At 42.5% G+C, this 26345-nt stretch overlaps 1 protein-coding gene across 1 annotated transcript; it reads right to left on the bottom strand.

Annotated features, from left to right (window-relative positions):
- Positions 1-254: 254 nt before the first annotated feature.
- Positions 255-20201, bottom strand: LOC311122377 (cytoplasmic polyadenylation element-binding protein 1-B-like; the record flags this gene model as incomplete). Its single annotated transcript, XM_084196743.1, has 10 exons — positions 20119-20201; positions 19667-19764; positions 2953-3238; positions 2411-2524; positions 2139-2228; positions 1604-1740; positions 1122-1320; positions 767-861; positions 563-643; positions 255-365 (listed from the first exon to the last, which is right to left on the bottom strand). The coding sequence occupies exons 2-10, from the start codon at positions 19685-19687 to the stop codon at positions 255-257; spliced, it is 1134 nt and encodes a 377-aa protein (XP_084052869.1). The 5' UTR covers positions 19688-19764; positions 20119-20201.
- Between the last annotated feature and the right edge of the window lie 6144 nt (positions 20202-26345).

Below are 26345 nucleotides of genomic sequence, written 5' to 3'. Positions count from 1 at the left end.
TCCTGCCCTGAATTATAATAGTAGTTGTCTCAAGGACTCCCCAACCCATCACTGTGCATAAGTGCTATTAGTGAAAACAAGTAAGCAGCAAAAAGCGAGCAGTGCAGTAGTGAATATTCCTAGTGGTTCTTCCCCTGGGCCCTGTTGTGGGGGACAACAGGCTCTGGGGCTCCTGTGGTTAGCCTATCCCTTATCCTGGCTCCGGCTCCTGTGGGGTCTCTGGAGGCCCCTGGACGGTTCCCATGGCAGGCAGCTTAGCTGCAGTCCAGGTGCTTCTGGTTCCTCATGAGAGGCCTGTGGCTGCAGAGCACGTCCATAGAGTGCTGCCAGTGCCAGCAGGAGCGGCAGAAGTACTTGAAGCAGGCCTGGAGAGAAGACAAGTCACTCACTCGGTTAGTCACCATTTCAGACTGGAGCACTCACATTTTTCTCACTAATAAGACCTGAAATGAATCATCCCCAACCTTCTTAGCATTAAGTAATAACCCACTGGAGTTAACCCATCAAATAAAATGAGTGCTGGACATTGTCCTCTACCCTCCATTGTATGGGGTGTTCTCACCGGGTCTCTGCAGAAGAAGGGCCCTGGTTGTCGGTTACACACTTGGCACGTGGAGTCCTCCAAGTAGGGGTCGATCTGAACCTGAGTAGACAAATCAATCAATGATCCAGCCCTGTAAATAGGTTGAGTACTGGGTAAGGCTAGAGAGCTTGGGTTGCCTCAATCCATCTCTCAACAGAGATGCCCAATGGAAGCGCTCCTTACCTTTTTGGTGAACTTTGGAGTCTTGATCTCCACAAAGGCAGCGCGCACAGCCTTCAGGTAGCTCCTCTGGTTGTTGAAGGTCACACGTCCCGACCCTGCCATTAGGGACACATGCTTAAACAGCCCCTTCGTCAAAGTCACAACTACCTCTGTCAGACTGTCGGCTATTAACAGATTCATTTTCCCCTTATACTATAAAAGGCACTATTCCCTTTTTAAATATTGTGCTACTTGTTAGCCCTGAGCAAAAACAGCTGAAGTGGTCCAGTGGATAATGGAGCTTTGGAGGGTAAAGAGTAGTGTCGGGAGACAAGGCTATCCAATCCCAGCGTGCGTTGGTCCACACTACACCTACCTATGGGGTACTTGTGTTTGTCCGTGTCGATGCCGGAGTACATGACCCCTCCGAAGAGGTTGTTCATGATGAAGGCCAGGGCCTCTGCGTTGAGCATGCCATGCAGCGCGCCTACAAACACAGTCTTACTTGGGACCAGGCGCTGGGACGGGCAGCGTACAAAGTTACTGTCAGCCAGCACCCAAGGGATTACCTGCACCTAAGGACATACGGGGAAGGGCAAGAGTTGAAACTAATACAGAGGGTTTCAATTTTAATACTGCAGCCAATTATGAAGGCTCCATCCAAAGTCAGTCACACATGGAAATGAGTCTAACCCTTATGGGGCCAAAGACTGGATTAGTGAGAGCAATATGGCAGAAGATCCATCCCCATTGCCTTCACCCATCCAATTCCTACAGATCAGACAGCAGGTAGGCTAGGTGCTACAAGAACGTCCTATGGACAGAAGTGGAACCAGGCATTAACAGGGCACTACTCACGTCCTTGCAGCGCATCCTACGGCTGGACATCTTGTAGTAGTACTCCCTATAGTCCTCCAGGTGGAGCAGGTCCTGGGTGCAGGCCTGCAGCAGCCCGTGGACAGACCGCTCACTCTCGAACACCAGGTACACATAGCCTGCACAGAGACCAGTGTCAGTTAAAAACACACACACACAGGGAGTATATTACTCCCTGACGATGGCTAAACATACCACAGCGTCAGAGTTTTTCTACATTCTACTATATCCCTGTAACATTGTATCCCTGCAGCATATCCTTACCACATACAAGCAATTTAAAAAAGGTACATAACATTTGCACAATTCCCTTAAATACAATTCAGGTTGACCATGGATTTGAGGTCATTTTATTCAACCGAAGAATACACAAAAATAGAAGGCACCACTTACTGTGAGTGACTGCATAACACCAGAAGTGAATACAAGCCAATGTACGTGTCCACCTCTGTGCTCTGGGAGAACAATGAGTAAAATACAATTCCTACCACGTCAGCATTACCTTTGGGCGTATTACCTTTGGGTGGGCAGCGCGGATGCCTCCCATCCTTACCCGGCCACTCCACACTCAGAGGTCCGTACACGCTGAACGTGCTGACCAGGCTGGCTGTGGAGGGAGGGGAGAGAAGAGGTTAGTCACAGGAGTGGAACTACTTATTACATTTTAGTAATTTAGCAGACGCTCCTATCCAGAGCAACTTACTAAACCTGGGTCATGTTCAGTAGGGCACAACGTTTTGAAACTGAAACAAAATTAGCATTCTTATTGGGTTGTTTGGCTCTTCTCACCTTCAGTCACATCCCATGGCACACCGCCCAGGAACACTTTACATGAGTACACTGGGTTCTTGTAGTTCCTGGGAGGCAGCTGGCCGCTCCATGTGAAGGTGGCATCGTTCACAGCTGGAAGAAAAAGTAAGGAAGAAAGATGATAGCACAGTCCAACTGTAGCATGTAGAGGCCAAAAGACAGTCAAATGCAACTATATGACTAGACTCCTGAAATAGTCACATTTTTTACATTAAATTGGTCAATCAAGTGTGAGGGAGAGAGGGGAACCAGCAAGAATATGGCCCTGGAGAACTGGGGTGTATTCATTACTTCTTGCAACGAAAACATTACTGTTTAAGAACCAAAACGGAAGCAAACGGAACGAAACAAGGAGGGGCCTACATGAATTTGTCCAATAGAAACTTGTTTTCATTGCAAAACGTTTTCCATTTGGAGCAAACTGTTGCAAAACGTTTTGCTATAGACAAATTATTTTGCAATGGAATCCAACTAATGAATACACCCCTGATGTTGACCGTTTCCTGTGGTAGCTACAGAACCTGCAGCCTGTCTGTGCAGGCGAGCCTCCCTCTCGATGTTGAAGGGCTTCTGGGGCCCCTCCAGCAAGTCCCAGCTGGGCCACACTGAGGCCTGGGGCCAGCGCTTGGCCAGGGGCGCCCCACAGCGGCCCTGGCCCGGGAGGGTGGGGGGCTCAGGGCTGAGAGCGGAGGAGTCGTCGTGGAGGTCCAGGCGAGAGCAGCCGACGGCTGTGCCCAGTCTGTGGGGGTCCCGCTGTTGTACCCCCGGCATCATGAAGGGCAGGGGCGGGGAGATACGCAGAGAAGACTATAGAGAGAGGGAACACACACACAATTAACTACAGCCAGAACTGTGCACAGAACTCTTAGTGCCAGTTCCAAATCAATACCTACCAGTGTTGTGTTTGAGACCACCTAATGCAAGACCGATTCAAGACCAAGACCGGAGCAAATCAAGTCCAAGTCAAAATCCATGACCGGAGGGGAGGGGCCAGACCGATTCAAGACCGAGAGGGGGACAAGGGGTCCGAGACAGAGTCAAGACCAGAAAAATGTGAGTCCAATTCAAGACCATGATTGTAATTGTGACGTCACCACCATAAGAGTTCAAAATATCCAGTATTTCTGTGTTCATATTTCAGAACAACATATGGATACTTTAGACGTTCAGAATAGTGGAAAAAATAATTCATGCTGAGGGAAAATAGAGCCACTCTACAAATTACTAACCCAAAGACAGTGGGGAACAATGGGCCTTCTAAACCTTCAGAGAAGGGCTATGGATTTATAAAATAATTATATTACTTTAAAATATTCTGATTTATTCTCTTCAGTTTTTGTTGGTAAGGGTTAACACTGAAGAGAAAAAATATACAATCAGGATTTTTCTTTGCTGGTCTCTGGGGAGATAAATCTAGCTAAGTCAGCCATTGGCTAGGCCATCAGCAGATAGATAAAGGCATCTGCCATTCAACTGTATTAGGGCAACATTTTGGAGTGACAGTGGAATCAACCAATCACATTTTGACTTAATGGGTGGGACCGTTTTTACAAAAACTTGATGGAAACATCTGCCTTCTTGAAGGCCAACAGGACACTGCGCAGCAGCGAGCAGTAGTTTTCCCGCTAGCTAGCTTTTGTTGTCGGCTAGTTTGCAGCGGCTACAGCAGGTGTTATCAAAGAGGATGTTGTTGTTCATTTGTTAGCTTCTTCCCTTTCAAGATCAACTTTCAACAAGTTCAGTTTCAAATGATCATCATCAGTGAGTTGAACTGTGTTTATTGCAGCGCACTTGCTGTTAGCCATCTCTTTGAAAATAACGTGTGAGAAACATTGTTGCATTTAAAGTGGAACTGACAGCATTTTAGCAACATGAAATCTTATTAAAATCTGTTCATATACAGTGGGGAAAACAAGTATTTAGTCAGCCACCAACTGTGCAAGTTCTCCCACTTAAAAAGATGAGAGAGGCCTGTAATTATCATCATAGGTACGTCAACTATGACAGACAAAATGAGAAAAAAAAGAATCCAGAAAATCACATTGTAGGATTTTTTATGAATTTATTTGCAAATTATGGTGGAAAATAAGTATTTGGTCACCTACAAACAAGCAAGATTTCTGGCTCTCACAGACCTGTAACTTCTTCTTTAAGAGGCTTCTCTGTCCTCCACTCGTTACCTGTATTAATGGCACCTGTTTGAACTTGTTATCAGTATAAAAGACACCTGTCCACAACCTCAAATAGTCACCCTCCAAACTCCACTATGGCCAAGACCAAAGAGCTGTCAAAGGACACCAGAAACAAAATTGTAGACCTGCACCAGGCTGGGAAGACTGAATCTGCAATAGGTAAGCAGCTTGGTTTGAAGAAATCAACTGTGGGAGCAATTATTAGGAAATGGAAGACATACAAGACCACTGATAATCTCCCTCGATCTGGGGCTCCACGCAAGATCTCACCCCGTGGGGTCAAAATGATCACAAGAACGGTGAGCAAAAATCCCAGAACCACACAGGGGGACCTAGTGAATGACCTGCAGAGAGCTGGGACCAAAGTAACAAAGCCTACCATCAGTAACACACTACGCCGCCAGGGACTCAAATCCTGCAGTGCGAGACGTGTCCCCCTGCTTAAGCCAGTACATGTCCAGGCCCGTCTGAAGTTTGCTAGAGTGCATTTGGATGATCCAGAAGAGGATTGGGAGAATGTCATATGGTCAGATGAAACCAAAATATAACTTTTTGGTAAAAACTCAACTCGTCGTGTTTGGTGGACAAAGAATGCTGAGTTGCATCCAAAGAACACCATACCTACAGTAAAGCATGGGGGTGGAAACATCATGCTTTGGGGCTGTTTTTCTGCAAAGGGACCAGGTCGACTGATCCGTGTAAAGGAAAGAATGAATGGGGCCATGTATCGTGAGATTTTGAGTGAAAACCTCCTTCCATCAGCAAGGGCATTGAAGATGAAACGTGGCTGGGTCTTTCAGCATGACAATGATCCCAAACACACCGCCGGGCAACGAAGGAATGGCTTCGTAAGAAGCATTTCAAGGTCCTGGAGTGGCCTAGCCAGTCTCCAGATCTCAACCCCATAGAAAATCTTTGGAGGGAGCTGAAAGTCCGTGTTGCCCAGCGACAGCCCCAAAACATCACTGCTCTAGAGGAGATCTGCATGGAGGAATGGGCCAAAATACCAGCAACAGTGTGTGAAAACCTTGTGAAGACTTACAGAAAACGTTTGACCTGTGTCATTGCCAACAAAGGGTATATAACAAAGTATTGAAACTTTTGTTATTGACCAAATACTTATTTTCCACCATAATTTGCAAATCAATTCATAAAAAATCCTACAATGTGATTTTCTGGAATTTCTTTTCTCAATTTGTCTGTTATAGTTGACGTGTACCTATGATGAAAAGCACAGGCCTCTCTCATCTTTTTAAGTGGGAGAACATGCACAATTGGTGGCTGACTAAATACTTTTTTTCCCCACTGTACACCCCCAGGAAGAATTACACTTTTTAAAACATTTTCTGACAAGCGACCACTTAGATATGGCCATTTTCACATTTTCATAAATTCTTAGAATGTTTGGGAATTATGTATACTAAAGGCATTTGTGAAAATTCTATAGCAATATAGAGTGGGAAAGTGGCCGTGCGTTTGGACAATTCATAGACATGGCTGTAAATAAAACATCTGTCTTGTCCAGGACCAGAGTCTACACAGACCGGTGCGCTATAGCTACAGTAAGCCTTTATACAAACAAGCCATTTGCCAAACGGGCTGCCATCATTAACTTTGAACTGGACTGTGTGTTTACAGGCAGTTGCAACAGCGCGACTTTAGATCATTAGAACGCATTCACCAAAAGCCACAAAATACACCTGAAAGGATTTCTGCAAATATGTAAACACCACGGGAGTCCGCTTACATTTGGGAACTTTACAGTCCTATTGATCAAACCACTATGAAAAGTTAGGCTCTCTCTCACGCAGTTATGCACATCAATAACATCAACTAATGCTAGCCAGAGCAAGAGGAGCTAAAATCTAACGAAGGAACGTTAGATAAACCCTCAAACTTTTTCAGCTTGTATGCCGTCAACATTGCACTGATAAACGATGGGGAATTGTAGCCTCCTCGTCCTTCTGCAACTTGCCTGCCAATGCATGTCCCAACCAAGCACCCAAGCTAACTGGCTAAAAAGTTGGCTAGCTAGCTACTTCCAGACAAATGAGAGAAGACCTCACTGACCATTTTACACACCTTAGCAGAGCTGGTTACATGTTATCTAGAGCGTTCTTGACTAACTATTACTGACACCGGTCATATACAGCGGGTGTTGCATGTTCGTAAATTCATCAGTTCTGTGCTCTGGCACACTCAGACGAGAGTTCAAGTTCTTGCTAGCTAACCAAATGACACATGCATCTCTAGCTGTGTATAGCCACTGAAAAACAATATGAAGGGAAAAGTCAGTTACTCACACACTCCAATGGCATGACATCCTCCTAGCAGCTAGCTAGCCATCTAGCCAACGTTAGGCTCTGTGTTTTCAGCTTGCTACATAAATAGATACGCTAGCCTATTAGCCACGTTATGACTGACTTGTGATATTGCCCTTGCTAGTTCGATTGTATTGACATTCCCAGCCTTAGTTGTCCGATTTTGTCCAGAAGAGATATTGAAACAGTGCATCCTGAATGGAGGCAGCAAACAATGTACCAGGCCAGCTGTGATTTACAACCTGATAGCAATATTTTTTGGACTACTAAGAAATGTATTAGTGAATTACAGTGGGGGAAAAAAGTATTTAGTCAGCCACCAATTGTGCAAGTTCTCCCACTTAAAAAGATGAGAGGCCTGTAATTTATCATAGGTACACTTTAAGTGGGAGAACTTGCACAATTGGTGGCTGACTAAATACTTTTTTCCCCCCACTGCATATAAATCATGCATTGAACTGCATCCATCTATTCTGCCAACAATGCCTTAGTGCACGTAATGGAACGTTAAGTCAAATAGAACCTATTTTTAAAACCCCTTCTAAAGTTAGTTTTGTAGCATAGATTGGGAATTTGATATTTTTAACTGATATTAGGATTGTCTGTTTGTTTCATATCTGCAAAGTAGTTAAAACGCTGTCAGTTCCACTTTAAGCGACCGGTTACTTTGTGTGCTAAACTTGAAATGTTTTTTTTTTTTTAAATTTTATGGGAAGTAATAGTTGTACATTTCGATTGGGAAATCCTTAAATGGTTGTTTTAATGTATTCTTATGATTGGGAACTTTTGCCTTATTATGTCAGAGTTCATGGACGGCTTATCCTTTAACATCATGCTGTGCGTGACTGCTGTCTTTCCATCTGCCCTATGCAGTGATGCGTGGAGAAGTGGGTATACTCTAATTTTGCCAAAAAAAGTTCCCAAAACAGCCCACTCAGCAAAGGAAAGGCACCCTGAAAAATCCAGTTTTTAATGACTTTTTTGATTTTCACTCTGAAAAATCACACTTGGTCTAAGTTCACAAATGCTTAATTAAACCACAATCAATAAAATGTTTTTCCTCAAACTACACACAATACCCCATAATGAATCTTTGAAAATCTATAAAAAATATTAACAGAAACACCTTATTTACATAAGTATTCAGACCCTTTGCTATGAGACTCGATATTGAGCTCAGGTGCATCCTGTTTCCATTGATCATCCTTGAGATGTTTCTACAACTTGATTGGAGTCCACCTGTGGTAAATTCAATTGATTGGACATGAAAGGCACACCTGTCTACATAAGGTCCCACAGTTGACAGTGCATGTCAGAGCAACACCAAGCCATGAGGTCGAAGGAATTGTCCGTAGAGCTCCAAGACAGGATTGTGTCGAGGCACAGATCTGGGGAAGGGTACCAAAACATTTCTGCAGCATTGAAGGTCCCAAAGAACACAGTGGCCGCCATCATTCTTAAAATGGAAGCAGTTTGGAACCCCCAAGACTCTTCCTAGAGCTGGCTGCCCGGCCAAACTGAGCAATCGGGGGAGAAGGGCTTTGGTCAGGGAGGTGACCAAGAACCCGATGGTCACGGTCAGAGCTCCAGAGTTCCTCTGTGGAGATGGGATAACCTTCCAGAAGGACAACCATCTCTGCAGCACTCCACCAATCAGGCCTTTATGGCCGAGTGGCCAGACAGAAGCCACTCCTCAGTAAAAAGCACATGACATCCCGCTTGGGAGTTTGCCAAAAGGCACCTAAAGGACTCTCAGACCATGAGAAACAAGATTCTCTGGTCTGATGAAACCAAGATTGAACTCTTTGGCCTGAATGCCAAGCGTCACGTCTGGAGGAAACCTGGCACCATCCCTACAGTGAAGCATGGTGGTGGCAGCATTATGCTGTGGGGATGTTTTTCAGCATCAAGGACTGGGAGACTAGTCAGGATTGAGACAAAGATGAACGGTGCAAAGTACAGAGATCATTGATGAAAACCTGCTCCAGAGCGCTCAGGACCTCAGACTGGTGCTTAAGTTCACCTTCCAACAGGACAACGACCCTAAGCACACAGCCAAGACAACGTAGGAGTGGCTTCAGGACAAGTTTCTGAATGTCCACTACACGAGTGGGCTGTTAATACGGTTGCTATCCTTTCAGAATCACAAACCTATCACACACTGAAGGCCTATAGGTTCGCCACTGCGCAAACATGACTAATAGATAAGGCTGTTAAGATATTAATGTTTCAAGAAAGGAGTGTATATATTTGGCCTGGCGAAGCAGTTTTATGCGCTGACAGAATGGAAGCTGCTGAGTTTTTTTTTTATTCTGCTTGACAGAGTACAAAAATGTATCCGACACAAGACCGAGACACTCAATGTGTGGTCGAGACCAGTCTCGAGTACTACAACACGGATACCTACCCAACCTTTACTCTAACATACATTTTTCACAATTATTTTGTTGTTGATGGATCCAGACAGTTTAAGTGCATACCAGGAATATTTCCAGCAGCCTCAGGCTAGCCATAACTGATTTTAGTGGAATCAAATAGGGCAAAAAGCTATTTTGCACCAAAAAGCACAAAATGGCCTACACTATCTTGAGTATAGCGGAGGAGTGATCAGATTAAACGGGGCCCCTTAAAACGTACTGTTTAGTTTGAATGGTAGACATCAGCAGTTCTCGTCATTCACTAACAGACCTTAACTCAATTATTAGCCTTTAAACTGCAACAATTTATCTCCACCCCATGCCAAAATGTGTTGAATTGCAGGAAATTAGCTTTAAAAACTGCAAAATTTGGTTAGTGGGGTGTCGCAAAAGGTCCTTGGGGGGGGGGGGGCAACCAAAACTCGCTTAGGACCCCTAAAAAAGGCTAGGGCCGGCCCTTAATCTGGTCCTGTGAAACTGCCCCAATAAAGATTTATATTCTAGGGTCTTCAATCAAAACTCACCAGCAGCTCAGAGAGGTGGTCCGATCCGGAGCTAAACCCGCTGGTTTCAGAGTCGGCCGGGCTGCTGCAGCGCGAGTCCAGTAAGGAGTGCCCCTCCATGCGGGGATTCCCACCACGCCTCAGCCCAGGAAACTTCGCCAGCAGATCTGTGGTGCCCAGAGGTTCCAAAGGCTGGCCCAGTGGGCTACCCAGCATGCCTAGCACTATAAATACAGAGAATACTCAAGTGCTCATCATACTGCAACTCGAGAGGGACATCACTCAAGGAAACCTCAACAAATTCACAGACCCAGTGAAGACAGCATTTTGTTTCCTCTAGGTCACTTAATTCTGGTCCTCGTGCAAAGGGGTGCACATTTTTGTTTTAGTCCTAGCACTACTACAGCAGATTCAAATAATTAACTAATCAAGCTCTGAATCAGGTGTGTAGTGCTAAGACAAAAACGTGCACCCCTTTGGGTGCCCGTGACCAAGATTAAGAAACACTGCTCTAGCTGGCAACTTTTAAATGATTTCAAATTATTAACCTTGGAACACATTACAAAGTGCAGCACACAATCCTAATGTATGGTTTTAATGGTAAAAAAGGATAGAACAGAGGAGTATTCAGAGGAACAGCCTTGGGCCCGGTTTCCCAAACGCATCTTAACGCTAAGTTCATCGATAGAACTTTCGTAAGAGCATCGTTAAAATCTGAGCGGTTTCTCAAAAACATTGTTATTAACGTTGCACTTGAAAAACGCTCGTAATCTAACACATTACATTTACATTTTAGTCATTTAGCAGACGCTCTTATCCAGAGCGACTTACAGTTAGTGAATACATATTTGTTTTTATACTGCCCCCCCGTGGGAATCGAACCCACAACCCTGGCGTTGCAAACGCCATGCTCTATCAACTGAGCTACATCCCTGCCGGCCATTCCCTCCCCTACCCTGGACAACGCTGGGCCAATTGTGCGCCGCCCATGAGTCTCCCGGTCGCGGCCGGCTGCGACAGAGCCTGGATTCGAACCAGGATCTCTAGTGGCACAGTTAGCACTGCGATGCAGAGCCTTAGACCACTGCGCCACTCAGGAGCCCATACTCTAACACCTGCCTCAGACCATTCGTAGAAGACCTAAGTATGTCATTAGATTCTTTTTTTGCCCTCCCATGTCACTTTATACACAGAAGATCTCCACTAAACATAGAATCACATGGTTTATCCATCTCTGTGACCGCGATAACTTCAGAACAAAGTAGATAAATACAAAGTTGCCAATGTCTTTGCAATTGATACAAACAAGCGACGTATAAAACAATGCTTCAAATGAAAACCGAGACTGCATTAAAATATAAACAGTATGCTCTAGGCCTATTTCAAATACATTTCATGCAATTGAGTTCCAGTTTGTAGGATACTGTCTGTAATTGGTCTCAATACATTTCATGTGTAGCCTAACATGTGCGCAATGATGTGACAAATCTGTAGTGCATTTACATTGTGTAAGCATTAGAATAAGCCACCTCAATATTTCCAGCCATAGGTGGTAATATAAGAGTTGAACAGTCATCAGTATTGTGAAATAATTATAATGTTAAGGTAAGATTTGATTGGAGAAAGTAGCGCTCCCCTTCTTTTGATCCTACCAGTATCGACACATGCGCCAACGACACACTTAGCGACCTTTCTCTCTGCGTGGTGTTTTGGGAAATTCATGTTACATCTTCGGCCGTTGTAGAAAATATGCATTGTTAAAACACTAAGCCTAAATTCCGTCGCTATTGGGAAACCGGACCCTGGGCATTCAAATGTACCGTAATTACATTCTGTGGCCTCACTGCCCTGGGCGAGGGTGCCACTGCCAGACCAAACAAAACTGAGTCAGCGGCAAGTGTGTCACGCCAGAGACAAAACTGATTAGTCATTGTACAGGATTAGAGACGTGACGAGGCAGAACCAGGGCTGGCCCCTTCTGGAAGAGTGTTTAACCTAGTGCACAGAAATAGGTATCATCCTTGAAGCAGGAGCTCAGTGCTGCCACTTGCATCAGAGGCCATCCTGATCCAGAGAGCACATTATAGCTCAAAAATCATACCAGCACACCCCAAAAGGGGATTGTATTAGGACATTTGAAATACTTAAATCAGAGCAAGGTTTATCACAGCAAAGGGTCCCATTAGGGCTGTGGTGGTCACAAGATTTTGTCAGCCGGTGATTGTCAAGCAAATAACTGTCGGTCTCACTGTAATTGACTGTTAATTAACATAAACACATTTAGCATCTCCTGGCTTCCACACATAGCCTACTAGCCACTGATGCAGACCTTTGGAACATCTACATTTAAAAAAGTCTAATAAATCCATGTAATATAGCCTACACAATCATAATAAATCCATTATTCATTATAGACAGGTCTATAGAAACATGATATGAAGAAAATGTAGTCTATTTCAGAAGACCAGAATAGCATACTCTGAGTTGTCCTTATGTTAGGTCCTGATCTGGCTATGCCATATGGCTGTGGGCAACACTAGTTCATTTAACAGACAAGAATTGCTTACAATTCCATGGCATTATCTCATAGTATGAAGAATACAATTGAACAAAGCTGAATAAAATAGAAAGCATATTTTCTTTAAACGATTTGAGGGAGTGCCGCACATGCGACTATTCTGTGTAGAGCGGTTAATAAAGAAATACGTACTCTTATATGCTTAATTTTGAGTTAATGTAACTTAAGTTGTTCTACAAATGTTAGGCTATATGTTTTGATTTTTAATACATTGTAAGGCTGCATGATGCGACTAATGATGATTTGAAAAAAGTTGCTTGAAAGGCCTGAGTTCTGCTTTGTTTTTTGCGCAGGCTGTTCACACTTCGTCAGTCTCTCATTCACAATTTGAGAAGCACTTGATGCCTCGAATTTCCCGGCATCCCCTTTGTGTAGCCATAATGTACCCTAAAAAAATCCATGCCTTTTGCAGCCAGTGGCCGTTGTGTCTTTGGCCCGGAGTGCTGCATTATGCCCTTCTCCCTGAGTGCTGCCTGCTCCGAAGCACCTCTCGCTCACACGGCTCTCCATCACGTGATCGGGTCTTTCTCACAGGCTACAAGTGAAGACAGACACGTTGGGGACGCAACTGCGTGAGTCCTTGTCCAATTCAGCGGTGCATATTGAAGATATCGGAAGAACTGTCCACATTTACTTTTCATCTGCCAACAAGATGAGTAGGCCTAACGAACTGCAAAAGCACTAGCCTATGTCAATCTACTATCCCCCATAGTACAAAAGGTGACCTATTCTATTCTGTGCGAGAAAAATATTCCAAACATAGTCTGGGACAGTTGTGGGATGTGATAGATCCCAAATTAATACAACCACTAGCATCAAAAAACGTGTTTTACTCAATGAGGCTGACGCAACAGATCAGATCATTTAGCTTAAAATGTTGATAAACTATTCGACTATTTCATCACATTATATGTGCAGAAATGCGCACACGCCAGTAGGCTATAACCACGAATGTTCCATTAGCAGGAAAAACCATTATGACCACAAATGCGATTATGCATTTGAAAAAAAGTATGAAAAAAATTGATGTATGCACTCACTAGCTATGAGTCGCTCTGGATAGGAGCGTCTGCTAAATGACTAAAATGAAAGAAAAAAAATGCATGTAATGGTTTTATTATAAAAGGTGCATTTTTATAGTTAAATTTATCTTCCCCAAACTTGAAACTCACGTGTTGCGTATGCCAGTTTGCCCAACATTGTGTTCATTCTGCGAAAGACATCCCCATTGCTGCATGTAGACAGGGCTTGAGAGCCTGTTTGCCAGTGGTCATGGAGCCTCAGGTCTTCTTTCTGTTTGCAGTATGAATGTACAACATACCAACAGACAATACTGCACATACATAAATGTTGGCTTATTCCCCAATAAAGTAGGTTTATTCCCCCTGTAGGCTAGATAGGAAAACGTTAAAATAATAGGCCTAGTCTTTACAACTTGGCCTTGTTGGCTATTATTTATCCGGTTGTCACTCCGTTTGAGGTAAACTTATTATCAGTCAAATGATGGCTAAAACTCGAGTACATTTGCACTAGACATAAAAGGCAACCATAAATACATTTACATCGTTCAACAGTTAGAGTTGGACTGGTGATTATTTATGAATGGAAAATGTTAAAATTGAAAGAACATATTGAAAAATGTCTATACCTAGCAGTTGCACGGTGGACAAAAGCTAAAGATGCTAAACGTTCATTTTACAAAGGATATTGGCGTTGAACGACTGCTAAGTTTATTTTATAGACAGCGCTCGACTATTCACAAAAAAAGGCTACTTACCAGAGAAAAGGCCATATTATTGCACAGGAACCCGCTGGTATGAGTCAAATATGTGTGTCTGCCTCGAAACACTACTTGAAGACTACTTTCAAGACTCACAAATCAGGTGTCATGATTAGGAAAATGTGCGTCAATTTATCTGTTAACGGCATGCGGGGTAATTCCTTTGAAATGGCTGAAGCCGCACCACTGAAGTTGAGATGCACAGACCTACAAATACATTTTTAACTAATTAAAATGGGGTACATCATGTCGTAGTTTCAGTAGTATAACTTCAGTGTTTCATTGCCCCCTGTTAACCTCAGACATTTTATTTTGAGGCACAATTGAGCTTTTTAAAGTTCAGCACGTGGAGCGAAATCACGCTGTCCGCTCATGGGCCCCAGGGTCGTTCGATTCTAGACATGACGTCATATCATGTCTAAATTGGATACATTGTACGTTACAAACAGGAAGTAGCTGAATTTGAAGACAAGTCTATAACAAATATCCACATCAAAGACTGTCAAGTTAGGTTTTCCATCTCCTCGGTCCACATACAAAAAAGGCAATAGACATTGACACATTTCATCCCTTTTATTATATTATTTTCATTTGTATAATAAATAAAGCTTAAACACCACATTATTTCATAACCACACAGAGGATATGGTAGACCATAATCATGGTATCAGAAAGAGAAAGCGAGTGTGCATTAAAATAACAACAATAATGTTACCCTTTAAAAGATTGCTCCATCCACTCTTATCTTAAATTCATTGCAAAGTTTACATTTTGAGAGAAAGGTTGAACCTTTTAAAGTTATATATAGCATTGTCTTTTAGGGGAGGAAATAATAGACCACTGCCACGTTTAACAGTACTTTTAAAAAGGTACTTTTCATAAGGTATGTGGTCAATGGTATGAGTTAAGCAAATTATGTCCTCAAATTGTCTGCATACCAGTAGTAAAATGATTTTGAAATTACATGAAAGTTCAAATTAAATTCTCCTTTGTTCTTTGACTGTGCCATGACTCCATAGACCAATTAATTAAGTTCACAAGCTTGAAAGATTTACTGGTGTGATACCGAACAAAGAAAAATCAAATCAAATTTCAAGGAGTGAAACTGCTGTCATTTTCCCTTTTCTTCCACTTTCTATGATAACTGTTATTGATGCTTGCTGTATTGAACTCCTTTGGTGAGACCATACAATTACATGTTCCTATGGCAAAACATTTTTAAACAAATAAATAAACAACTTCACTTATGTCACGTGGGCAGCTCGCAGATATGCAGGTGGGTTATATCATAGCACGTGTCTCCACTATACAGACCAATGCCCTTTACCTGGTGTGACCCATTGGTGCCCAAGACAGCATAGAGCAGTTTCCTTAGGATCCCATTTCCATTTCCGTAGGACTCATTATGACAACATCTGCGGGTTTATAGCTTGATAGAAACCACCTTTACATACAGTATGGTTTACCTATACTGGAGATACTGTAAGTATATGCAAAAGTCAATGGAAAGGCAGGAAAACAAGGACAGCTGCTGATAACAGAACAGTTTGCCTTGGGCCATGATGATGTAACATTGTCATGTTTGGAAATCATTCAGTCTCCCAGAACAATATTAAGTCACACCTTGGAGTCTCATACACACAGACACAGACACACACTAACACAGACCTTAGTTTTTTTATTAAATATTGCAATGCATACAATCACATTTACTGTATATAATTTTTATCTGCAGGAGTCCCATTCAATAACATCTATTCTATGTGTATGACATTTAGCGGGCCAGACGGTAGAGATTGAGAATAGAGAACTACACTACTCAAAAGGGGACTTCATTGAACATTCAGTAGACAAAAGGAAATTGAGGAGCGACCATGTTTTCCTTGATGATATGCCCTGTTACTGTACCTAAGTAATGTTGGTAATGGTGTAATGGTACCACTCTACATTTAAAAAAAAAGGCATGGTGTTTTCTACATGCTACATTTGAGCTTGGCTGAAACAAGTTTAGCAAGAGTATAGGTGAGGACTCGCAGTCTCTCGTTCAGACAATAATGTACTGTACATCATGAGCCATTCGTAGATATGGCTAAAGAGAGCATGTCAAACCTTTACAGCAGTCATGACAAATGATAAGGAGGATTTTAGGCTAGGAAAGAAATCTGACTGGGCACAGACGTCAGTTCAATGTCTAGTTTTGATTTACATTTGGTTGAGTTGTCAACTAATGTGAATTCAATGTGAAATCCACAAACATTTTCACCATGTCATTGGATTTAGGTTAAAAGTTGGGTGAAAACAATCAGTTTTCCATGTTGATTCAACGTCGTCACAGATTTTATTTGCTCAGTGGAATGATTCTTAATGACTTATTGTCATTACAAATCATGTACAGTAATGCCATTCTGTAATTTGTTACGACGGTTCGTAAAGAAGTGATTTTAAAAGACAAAGTGGGGCCCATTATTTCCCACCAGATATGCATCTCTCCTATAAGTAAAAAATCATCATAATTTGTTTGAAACCTGCATTACATGCAGAATATCAATTGGTCGATAGATCAAACCTGTCTTCAACATATTCTTATCAGACTATCAGTATCTTAAAAGAAGAGTAAGAGGACTCTAAGTTTGGGGGTATGTGGAACGGGAGTGGATGAATGTGTGGTTGTATGTGAGTGAGCAAAGGGAGACAGAACCGAGCTCTAGGAGAGGAAGGAAATTGCTGGGGTCAAAGGTCAGGGGTCAGGAGTTGGGGGTCATCACTGGGTGAGGGCCTGAAGGATATCCTTGACCAGCATCGTGCCAATCACCATTTTCTCACAGTTGACCGTCAGCTGGGCGGCCCCGTCCTCTTTGGTCACCACACTGACCAGTACAAGGCTGCCACTGGTCACTGTCTTCCCAGCGAACCTGTGAATCGTAAACGGGGGAGGAGGAACAGGAGGGCTAAGTTCAAAGATCAAAGAGCAGAAGTAAAGATGAAGTTGAAGAAAAACAAAAAAAATACCAAATTATAGTTGAATCAATATTATGACACAAAACAGCAACACTCTTTCATGATTTCATAACTGCCTATTTGACACATTCCCCTACTATCTCCTCTGTCTAATAAAACATGCAACACACTAATTCAACAAAGAAAAAAATCTATATCAATATGTATTCTGGCGCCATCTGCCAACTTTGACAACTTTTCCAAACGCCCGCCCCTCTCACCTGCACTCCTTGTCTGAGCCACAGGGCACTCGGCCGAGGTTGGCGGCAGTGGTAACCCTCTGGACAATAGTGTGCTCGCCCTGACACTTCTCTTCCAGGGTCAGCTTCTCTGTGATCTCATTCATGCCCATCAACTGACCTGAGGACAGTACAAAATAGTAGCGGTCAAAAGATGAGTGGTCGAGGAGTCTGCATCAGCATCTCAATTCGTCTTCCCGCGATTCCTTGCATCCTATCTCCTCGGCTCCTTCTCAACTGTATTGGAGGAGACGGTCCAAGGTCCTTCCCCTCAGACCTTCTTCTCCAATACTTTTTAGGGATGCAAGGAAATCGAGGAATCGAGGAAAGATGAATTGCAGGTTCCAGCTTGAGTGAGATTGAACATGTGTTTGTAGAAGGTCAATTGAATTTTGTTTTTATGAATGCTCATTGACACCAGACTCCTTCAAAATAGGAGACTGTCCCGTGAATACATAACATTTCAACCAAACCTCCTTGTGTAATATCTCATACTATATGGAGGCATTTGTGTCCATATACCATTTGATACTACAACAATCTAAAACTCTATAGGGTCTACTACCATAAAGGGGTTGGGTTTTGCACAATTCTCTTAGGACTACACTCACTATATTATGCTTTAGGATTAAAAGACTACAAATATGTGCCATTAAATAAGCATGGTGCTTAATGTGGAAAACAAACTCACAAGGCAGTGACACTTTCCTAAGAATAAGAAAGTAATCTGATATTTGCCAAAAACAGGAGTTTGAGGGGAATAGCCTGCATGTGGATTACTTTACTTATCAGGTTGCAAGTCTATAACTCATATTTCTATCCTGCTTGTCTTTTTGTCACATTTTCTCATATATCACTGTCAAACTTCCTTGAACATAGATAAAGGCTCCCTTAAAGAGATTGAAATGTTCCCTCTTCGTTCTGTGATGTCTTAGTTATATATGGCTGAATTCAGCAAACTTCTCCACAAACTTCCTCCACGCTAAATCTAGAATACAATGAACATTAACTTGTAATGTATTATAAAAACACCATTATATGCATTAACTGGAAGCAGCATGCTATACTGTCCTCTCACCATTCAGACAAAGTTAAGTTAGCTATATTTCTCTAAAACATCTGAATGTGGCCTACAGTATGCATTAGTTACAGCCCAGGTGTCTTACAGCCCGTATAATACAATCAATGCTGTGAAAGAAGAGCGCAATGGTTTCAAATGCAGTGCCTTTTTTCTAAATCGGACATCCTCTTTGCGCATTCCCGGAACTACAGTATTCCATAGTGCTAGGACATTGATTCGGGATTAGTGGATCTAAGTGGAGCATTCCCAGTCATTCCCAGTGGAGCTACAGTACACGTTAGAGGCTGGGATGCAGGTTAGGTTATGTTAGGTCAATTGTGTCTGCCATTGAAGTGAACTGGAGATACATAGTGCAAATAGTCATCGGCTCCCAGGCATTAGATATCGCTGAGGGGGTTATAGGGGGGAACAGCGTGAAGCAAGGGAGGAGAGGTTGAGGGGAAGGATGGGGAGGAGAGGTTGAGTCTCGTATGGGGGGTGGGTTGTTAAGGCAGGTGGCACATAGACAGCTGACGAGAACAAGTTCTATCAAAGGAAACTTACCTAGACTTTGTAATAGCGTCTCTATTGGGACCAGTATCAGGAGGGAAGAACGGAGGATATGACACGTTTAAACACACAATATGGTTGGATTTGAGTTGAAAGCCTTGCCCAGTGTTAGTGATTCTGCTCCAAGTGTGACCATTGCTATTAAACCAGGTTAGAATGAATACCAAGGTTTCCTGGTGGGTGTGGATTTGATCAAGTCAGAGGTGATAGTGCGGTAGTAGTCACATGCCATTGTTAGGGTTAGTTTGTGTAGTGACTGATGGAGACTGCCATTCATTAGTGAGAAAAAATAAATATACTATGATTTGCCTCAGAAATGTACAAATTCTTGAGTGTTCTTTTGGAAACCAACCCAAAACAACACCCAGAGAGGCAAAGACATCTCAAAACAAACTGCATCAATTCAGGGATTTTACTATTACAAAACAATAACGTTGTATTACTCTTTGTTGACACTAGCATTGTTTCTTTAGCACAGTCAAAATGGGGCCCATATCAAATGTGTTTGAGGGGGTTTCGTGTCACATTGATGTTTTTGTTAAATTTGTTAATTTCCATGCAGTGGTTCCTGTGCTCACCTTGCTCCTTTTTGAACTCATTTTCTGTCATAAAGATCGGCATCATCAGCTCTCCAACCGGTGGCTGGATCGATACAAAGAACTTCCTGGTGTGAGTGCTGCAAAGGAAAAATAAGACATGACATGATTCACTTATAGGAGAATAGAGCAATAATACTGTGCAGTGATTAGGGTCGCAAAATTCAGGAAACTTTCCCAGGAATTCTCTGGTTTTCCAGAATTCCCAGTAGGATTCCCGGGACCAGGAGGGAATACGCAGGTAGGGAATCCTCCAACTCGGAATCTTCCAACCAGGATTGCTGAAAAACCCAGGAACTTTGGGAAAGTTTCCAGAATTTTGCAACACTAGTGGTGATACGTGACAGGCCATATGGGGGGGGGGGGGGAAAGTACACAGAGGCTAGTTGGGATCTAAGCAATCTACAGCCATCTGGGAGCAGGCTCTTCCTTACCAGAGCTGGAAGTTGGCCGCCTGTGTGGAATCACAGAAGTCGATGCCCATCACCACGCTAACAGTCTCACCCGCAGGTAACACCTCTGAAAACAACACAAGATACTAGGTAAAAGAGACAGTCCACTAACTAGCCCAAAACAATGACAAACAGCTACCTAGATAGATCACTGAATGACTGATGTGTAATTCAAATTTAAACTGGCTCCCGTTTCTTTTTTGTTCCACGTAGAACATTTTAACCCAACAAAGAACCATTTCTTTCAATTCTCTTTTCCAAAAAGGCTTCTTCAGATAAAAAAAGGGTTCCATGTAGAACCCTACCTGTCCTCAAAGAACCCTTTTAGAACCCCTTCTTCAAAACTATTAAAAGAGGAATTCTGTAGTGAAATGTTGACTGACCGATCTCAAGGAACTCTTTGATCCTCATGCCCGACTGCAACTTGACGTCCTCCACGTGCAGGCTCTTGGCCTCGGAGGTGGCGCTGTTGGTGAACTGGATTTTGACTGCCACCATGTGTGGGTCGGGGCTGAACGGCTGGCGGCTGAAGCAGTACTCTACTGATAGGCCCTCGCCGGTGATACGGTGGAGCAGCTCATAGGTCTTCAGGTTGCAGGATGGGGCGATGGTCTGAGGTATGGAAACAGAGGGTTGAGTAAAAACTGCATGTTCAGCCAAGCACGCTTACATATTGTAGCAAACACCTGGACACCTCATGATCTGTTGATGTAAGGGCTATAGTGTTGGGTTGACAGTCGCTGGACCCAGGTTCGAATCCCGGTTGGGGTTACCCCCTAAAATGTATCCAAATATACTATACATCTTCAAAAATATTCAGTAAAATCGTCACTCATTACATTTTATAAAGCTTGGAATGTATGGTACTTAATCTCTCTTTATATCTACATACAGTATCTCTCTCTATCAAGCTACATCTACATGAAGTGCTCAGGCCCTCGGGGGTAGGGGCTAGGGGTAGTTTATGTCCTAGAAAGGGTACTCACCGTAGGGGACAGAACGTTGTCAGTCAGGGATAAGCCCTCCAGATCTGTCACTAGGCTGCTGGACAGGAAGTTGTTGAGGGGCGTGACTTGAGATGGAGACGGAGCAGGGTCAACTAGGAAGAGGAAGGAGCACAGCGTTTTCTCAAAGACTGGAAAGCAATCATTTATAGTCTGATGCTGTGCTAATGTAAACAAACAAGCAAATAGCGGTGATTCAGTATCATGGACAATGGTGATCGTGGACTTCTGAGGTTGCAATGTTGAGTACCACAGACACAAATATATTTGATTTTAAACATTATATGTACAATTTTAAATAATAGGGAATAAATCTGCACATACAGGTAAAAGTCAGTAAATTAGAATATTTTGAAAAACTTGATTTATTTCAGTAATTGCATTCAAAAGGTGTAACTTGTACATTATATTTATTCATTGCACACAGACTGATGCATTCAAATGTTTATTTCATTTAATTTTGATGATTTGAAGTGGCAACAAATGAAAATCCAAAATTCCGTGTGTCACAAAATTAGAATATTGTGTAAGGGTTACATTTTGAAGACACCTGGTGCCACAAACTAATCAGCTGATTAACTCAAAACACCTGCAAAGGGCTTTAAATGGTCTCTCAGTCCAGTTCTGAAGCCTACACAAACATGGGGAAGACTTCAGATTTGACAGCTGTCCAAAAGGCGACCATCGACACATTGCACAAGGAGGGAAAGACACAAAAGGTTATTGCAGAAGAGGCTGGCTGTTCTCAGAGCTCTGTGTCCAAACACATTAATAGAGAGGCAAAGGGAAGGAAAAACTGTGGTCAGAAAAAGTGTACAAGCGATAGGGATCACCGCGCCCTAGTCAAGATTGTGAAAAAAAACCCATTCAAAAATGTGGGGGAGATTCACAAGGAGTGGACAGCTGCTGGAGTCAGGGCTTCAAGATCCACCACCAAGAGACGCTTGAAAGACATGGGTTTCAACTGCCGCATACCTCGTGTCAAGCCACTGTTGACCAAGAAACAGCGCGAAAAGCGTCTCACCTGGGCTAAGGAAAAAAAGAGCTGGACTGCTGCTGAGTGGTCTAAAGTCATGTTTTCTGACGAAAGCAAATTTTGCATTTCCTTTGGAAATCGAGGTCCCAGAGTCTGGAGGAAGACAGGAGAGGCACAGGATCCACGTTGCCTGAAGTCTAGTGTAAAGTTTCCACCATCAGTGATGGTTTGGGGTGCCATGTCATCTGCTGGTGTCGGTCCACTCTGTTTCCTGAGATCCAGGGTCAACGCAGCCGTCTACCAGCAAGTTTTAGAGCACTTCATGCTTCCTGCTGCTGACCTGCTCTATGGAGATGGAGATTTCAGGTTCCAACAGGACTTGGCGCCTGCACACAGCGCAAAATCTACCCGTGCCTGGTTTACGGACCATGGTATTTCTGTTCTAAATTGGCCAGCCAACTCCCCTGACCTTAGCCCCATAGAAAATCTGTGGGGTATTGTGAAAAGGAAGATGCAGAATGCCAGACCCAACAACGCAGAAGAGTTGAAGGCCACTATCAGAGCAACCTGGGCTCTCATAACACCTGAGCAGTGCCAGAAACTCATCGACTCCATGCCACGCCGCATTAATGCAGTAATTGAGGCAAAAGGAGCTCCAACCAAGTATTGAGTATTGTACATGCTCATATTTTTCATTTTCATACTTTTCAGTTGGCCAACATTTCTAAAAAATCCCTTTTTTGTATTAGCATTAAGTAATATTCTAATTTTGTGACACACGGAATTTTGGATTTTCATTTGTTGCCACTTCAAATCATCAAAATTAAATGAAATAAACATTTGAATGCATCAGTCTGTGTGCAATGAATAAATATAATGTACAAGTTACACCTTTTGAATGCAATTACTGAAATAAATCAAGTTTTTCAAAATATTCTAATTTACTGACTTTTACCTGTAATTAAAATAGACTTATCCAGTGACATCGATGATCAATCGTTCATCATCCCATTCAAATTCTATGTAGGACTACTTGAGGGGGAAAGTGTAGTGTGTCACTGTATTCCTGGTATCGTGGGTTTAGTAAAAAGGAGGTGAACTTACAGTCATCAAAATCAAGCAGAGACATTTCTTTCTTGTCTTTCTTGTTCTCTTTTTTGGGTGGTTTGGAGGGAGGTTTAGATGCTGTGGTCTGAAAATAAGAGAAAGAGAAACTAACCCACAAGCAAAAGGAGACCTGCCACCTGAATATAGTGTTTAAAGGAGGAACAAAAGTAAATAGATATAAACGATATTACCACTTGTGCATGAAAGCAAAGGAGTATGTTCATACATACCCAACGTGACGCCGGGCGTTTTGGACTTCTAACCCATTTTAAACATTGTGTGTTTGAGCTACAGACTTCTGTTGAACCATTGGATTCATCTCTTTTGCATCCTTTGAAACCAAACACTAGTCTGTGTGATTAACGTGGGCTGAGCTAGGGCGGTGTTTGTGAGACAAGGGCGGATCCCAAAGGGTTCTGGGGCCGGTTCCTCTCACAAAGACGTCTGTAAAGTCGGAATGGTTTGAGCTACAAACCCATCTATGGAAAGCTGAGACTCTCACGAAGACGTACATGTAATCGTGCATGTTTTGCGTGCGTGTTTTGATCTATGACGCTCACAAGCCACACAAGAGTAGTTTGAAGGTATGGAGTTTTTCTACATTGACGATCATAGGAAATCCCAGGACATAAGCTCACATAGTTGCTGTCACAAACTCCAAACTTCACATTTGCCACTGACTAGTTGGATATTAATTTCCTACTGAGCAAACCATTTATGTACTTAAATTCAATTTTATCAGGTTTTTACTTGGCAGACCTTGTTTCTTTTATTGACATTTGTCAATAATACTAATGAATACAACTGTTTATGTTAAACTCTCTTGTGTTCTACTTGTAGCCCTGGTTAACCTGAAAAGAAAATGGTAAAACACTTAATTGTGAGGCTAAATATAAGGGCTGGACTTGCAGATACCGGTAAATGAAAGTAGTGCCTTGGGCAACTCCACGACTTTTCAACCTAATTTTCATTATCTCCAGCACAGAAGGCGAGGTCAGTACAGGTGCATCAAATTGGGACAGAGAGACTGAAAAACAGCTTCTATCTCAAGGCCATCAGACTGTTAAACAGCCATCACTAGGCGACTTCCACCCGGTTACGCAACCCTGCACCTTAGAGGCTGCTACCCTATATACATAGACTTGGAATCACTGGCCACTTTAATAATGGAACACTAGTCACTTTACTCATCTCATATGTATATACTGTATTCTATTCTACTGTATTACAGTCTATGCCACTCCGACATTGCTCGTCCTAATATTTATAGATTTCTTTATTCCATTATTTTACTTTTAGATTTGTGTGTATTGTGTGTATTGTTGTGAATTGTTAGATATTACTGCACTGTTGGAGCTAGAAACACAAGCATTTCGCTACACCCGCAATAACATCTGCTAAACATGTGTATGTGACCAATACAATTTGATTTGAATACCAGTGTCAATACATGTGAAAATTGCTAATTTCTACATTTTGTAGAAAAAAATAGTGATTTTCAAACACTATGATATTCGCAGGGAGCAAGAAAAGACCCTCCCTTGGGGTAGAAACTCATTGCAGTTTCTTACTTTTAATCCTAGCCTGTGATGTCACAGAGAAGCATTTCTTTATGACCTTTCTTCTTGTCTTTTTAACCACAGAAACGCACTGTTTTCACATATGTAGACACTGGTTGGTGCTGGAGATTATGAATATGAGGTTGAAAAGTGGCAGAATTGCCCTTTAAGTTTATTAGTTTACTGTATACATTGGGAATGTTGACATCGAAGAATATAAAATGTGCTTTATGCCAACCATCAGATAATGCCAATGTAGAATGTGTGTGTTACGTCTCTGTGTGTGTGTGTGTGTGTGTGTGTGTGTGTGTGTGTGTGTCTGTAGAATGTGTATTTCCGAGTCTCTCTCTCATTACCCACCTTCTTTTTCTTCTTGGTCTCCTCATCTGACTCCTCTTCTGACTCCTCTTCCTCTGACTCGCTGCTCTCTGATTCACTATCCTCGTCCTCCTCGGATTCAGACTCGGAGCTACCAATCCGCGGTTTGCTCTTCCTCTCACTCTTCTTCTCATCCTCTCCACTGCTCTGCTCACTGTGATGCAATGGTCAACAAGTGTCAAAGGTTTAATGAAGGAATTTCACATCTTTAGAGCTCTTGATGTCATAGGATTGCATTTCCTAGTGCTCTGCTACAGATTTTGACTACAGTCTCTGGGTTACATACTTGGTTACACACCTTTTTAATATGAATTAAAAAGGTAAAGAAAAAAACTAAATATTTCAACTTTTGATATTAAAGATGCGTTATAAAGGTTTTGTCTAATTTTAGCCAGTAGTTTGGAAAGTAGCGCTCACGAGCCAAAACGTGTCCCCGAAAATTGTGCACGTCATCCCATTATTGTTCTCGAGCCTCTGTAGCGTGTGCCCGAAGAAAATAAAAAAAACTCTGTGGTGTTCATGTTGGGCTAACCCCGCAACCTCATTGGACAATACTGTGCTGATACTGTGCTGATCCCGCCTCCCGATTTAACCTTGCAACCTCATTGGACATCAATCCACCTGCCAATCAACATTGTCCATCAAACTCGGTTGTCGCAGGCTAGTTCCCATTATAGCTCCCATTGTAGCGCATGGTCTCATCAGATTAGTATGGCAAATGAGTAAGCGAATGTGATAACGAAAATGTATACTTATGTTTGCATCAAATGTCCTACTCCTTGAAAGTTGTGTCTCAATTATATCATATGCCTACGTGATGAATGATGATCGCTGGCAATTAACAGCTGTAGTATTGCCTACATTGGATTACCCCATATCATGGAATACGTGTGAGAAAGTTTATAAAGACAAAAGGTGGACACATTAAATTATTTTATTTGGATGGCCGGTTGACACAACATAAAGGTGAATCTGGTAATGAATGGTGTGGCTGTTGAACAAGTTGAGGAGACTAAATTACTTGGTGTTAGCTTAGATTGTAAACTGTCTTAGTCAAAACATATAGATTCAATGGTTATAAAGATGGGGAGAGGTCTGTCCATAATAAAGAGATGCTCCGCTTTCATGACACCGCATTCGAAAAAGCAAGTCCTGCTCTAGTTTAGTCTTATCTTGATTATTGTC

The sequence above is a fragment of the Coregonus lavaretus genome (genome assembly GCF_964263955.1).
Source record: "Coregonus lavaretus genome assembly, contig: HAP1_SCAFFOLD_562, whole genome shotgun sequence".
In the NCBI taxonomy this organism is placed as follows: Eukaryota; Metazoa; Chordata; class Actinopteri; order Salmoniformes; family Salmonidae; genus Coregonus; species Coregonus lavaretus.
This window is presented reverse-complemented; position numbering and strand designations above follow the sequence as displayed.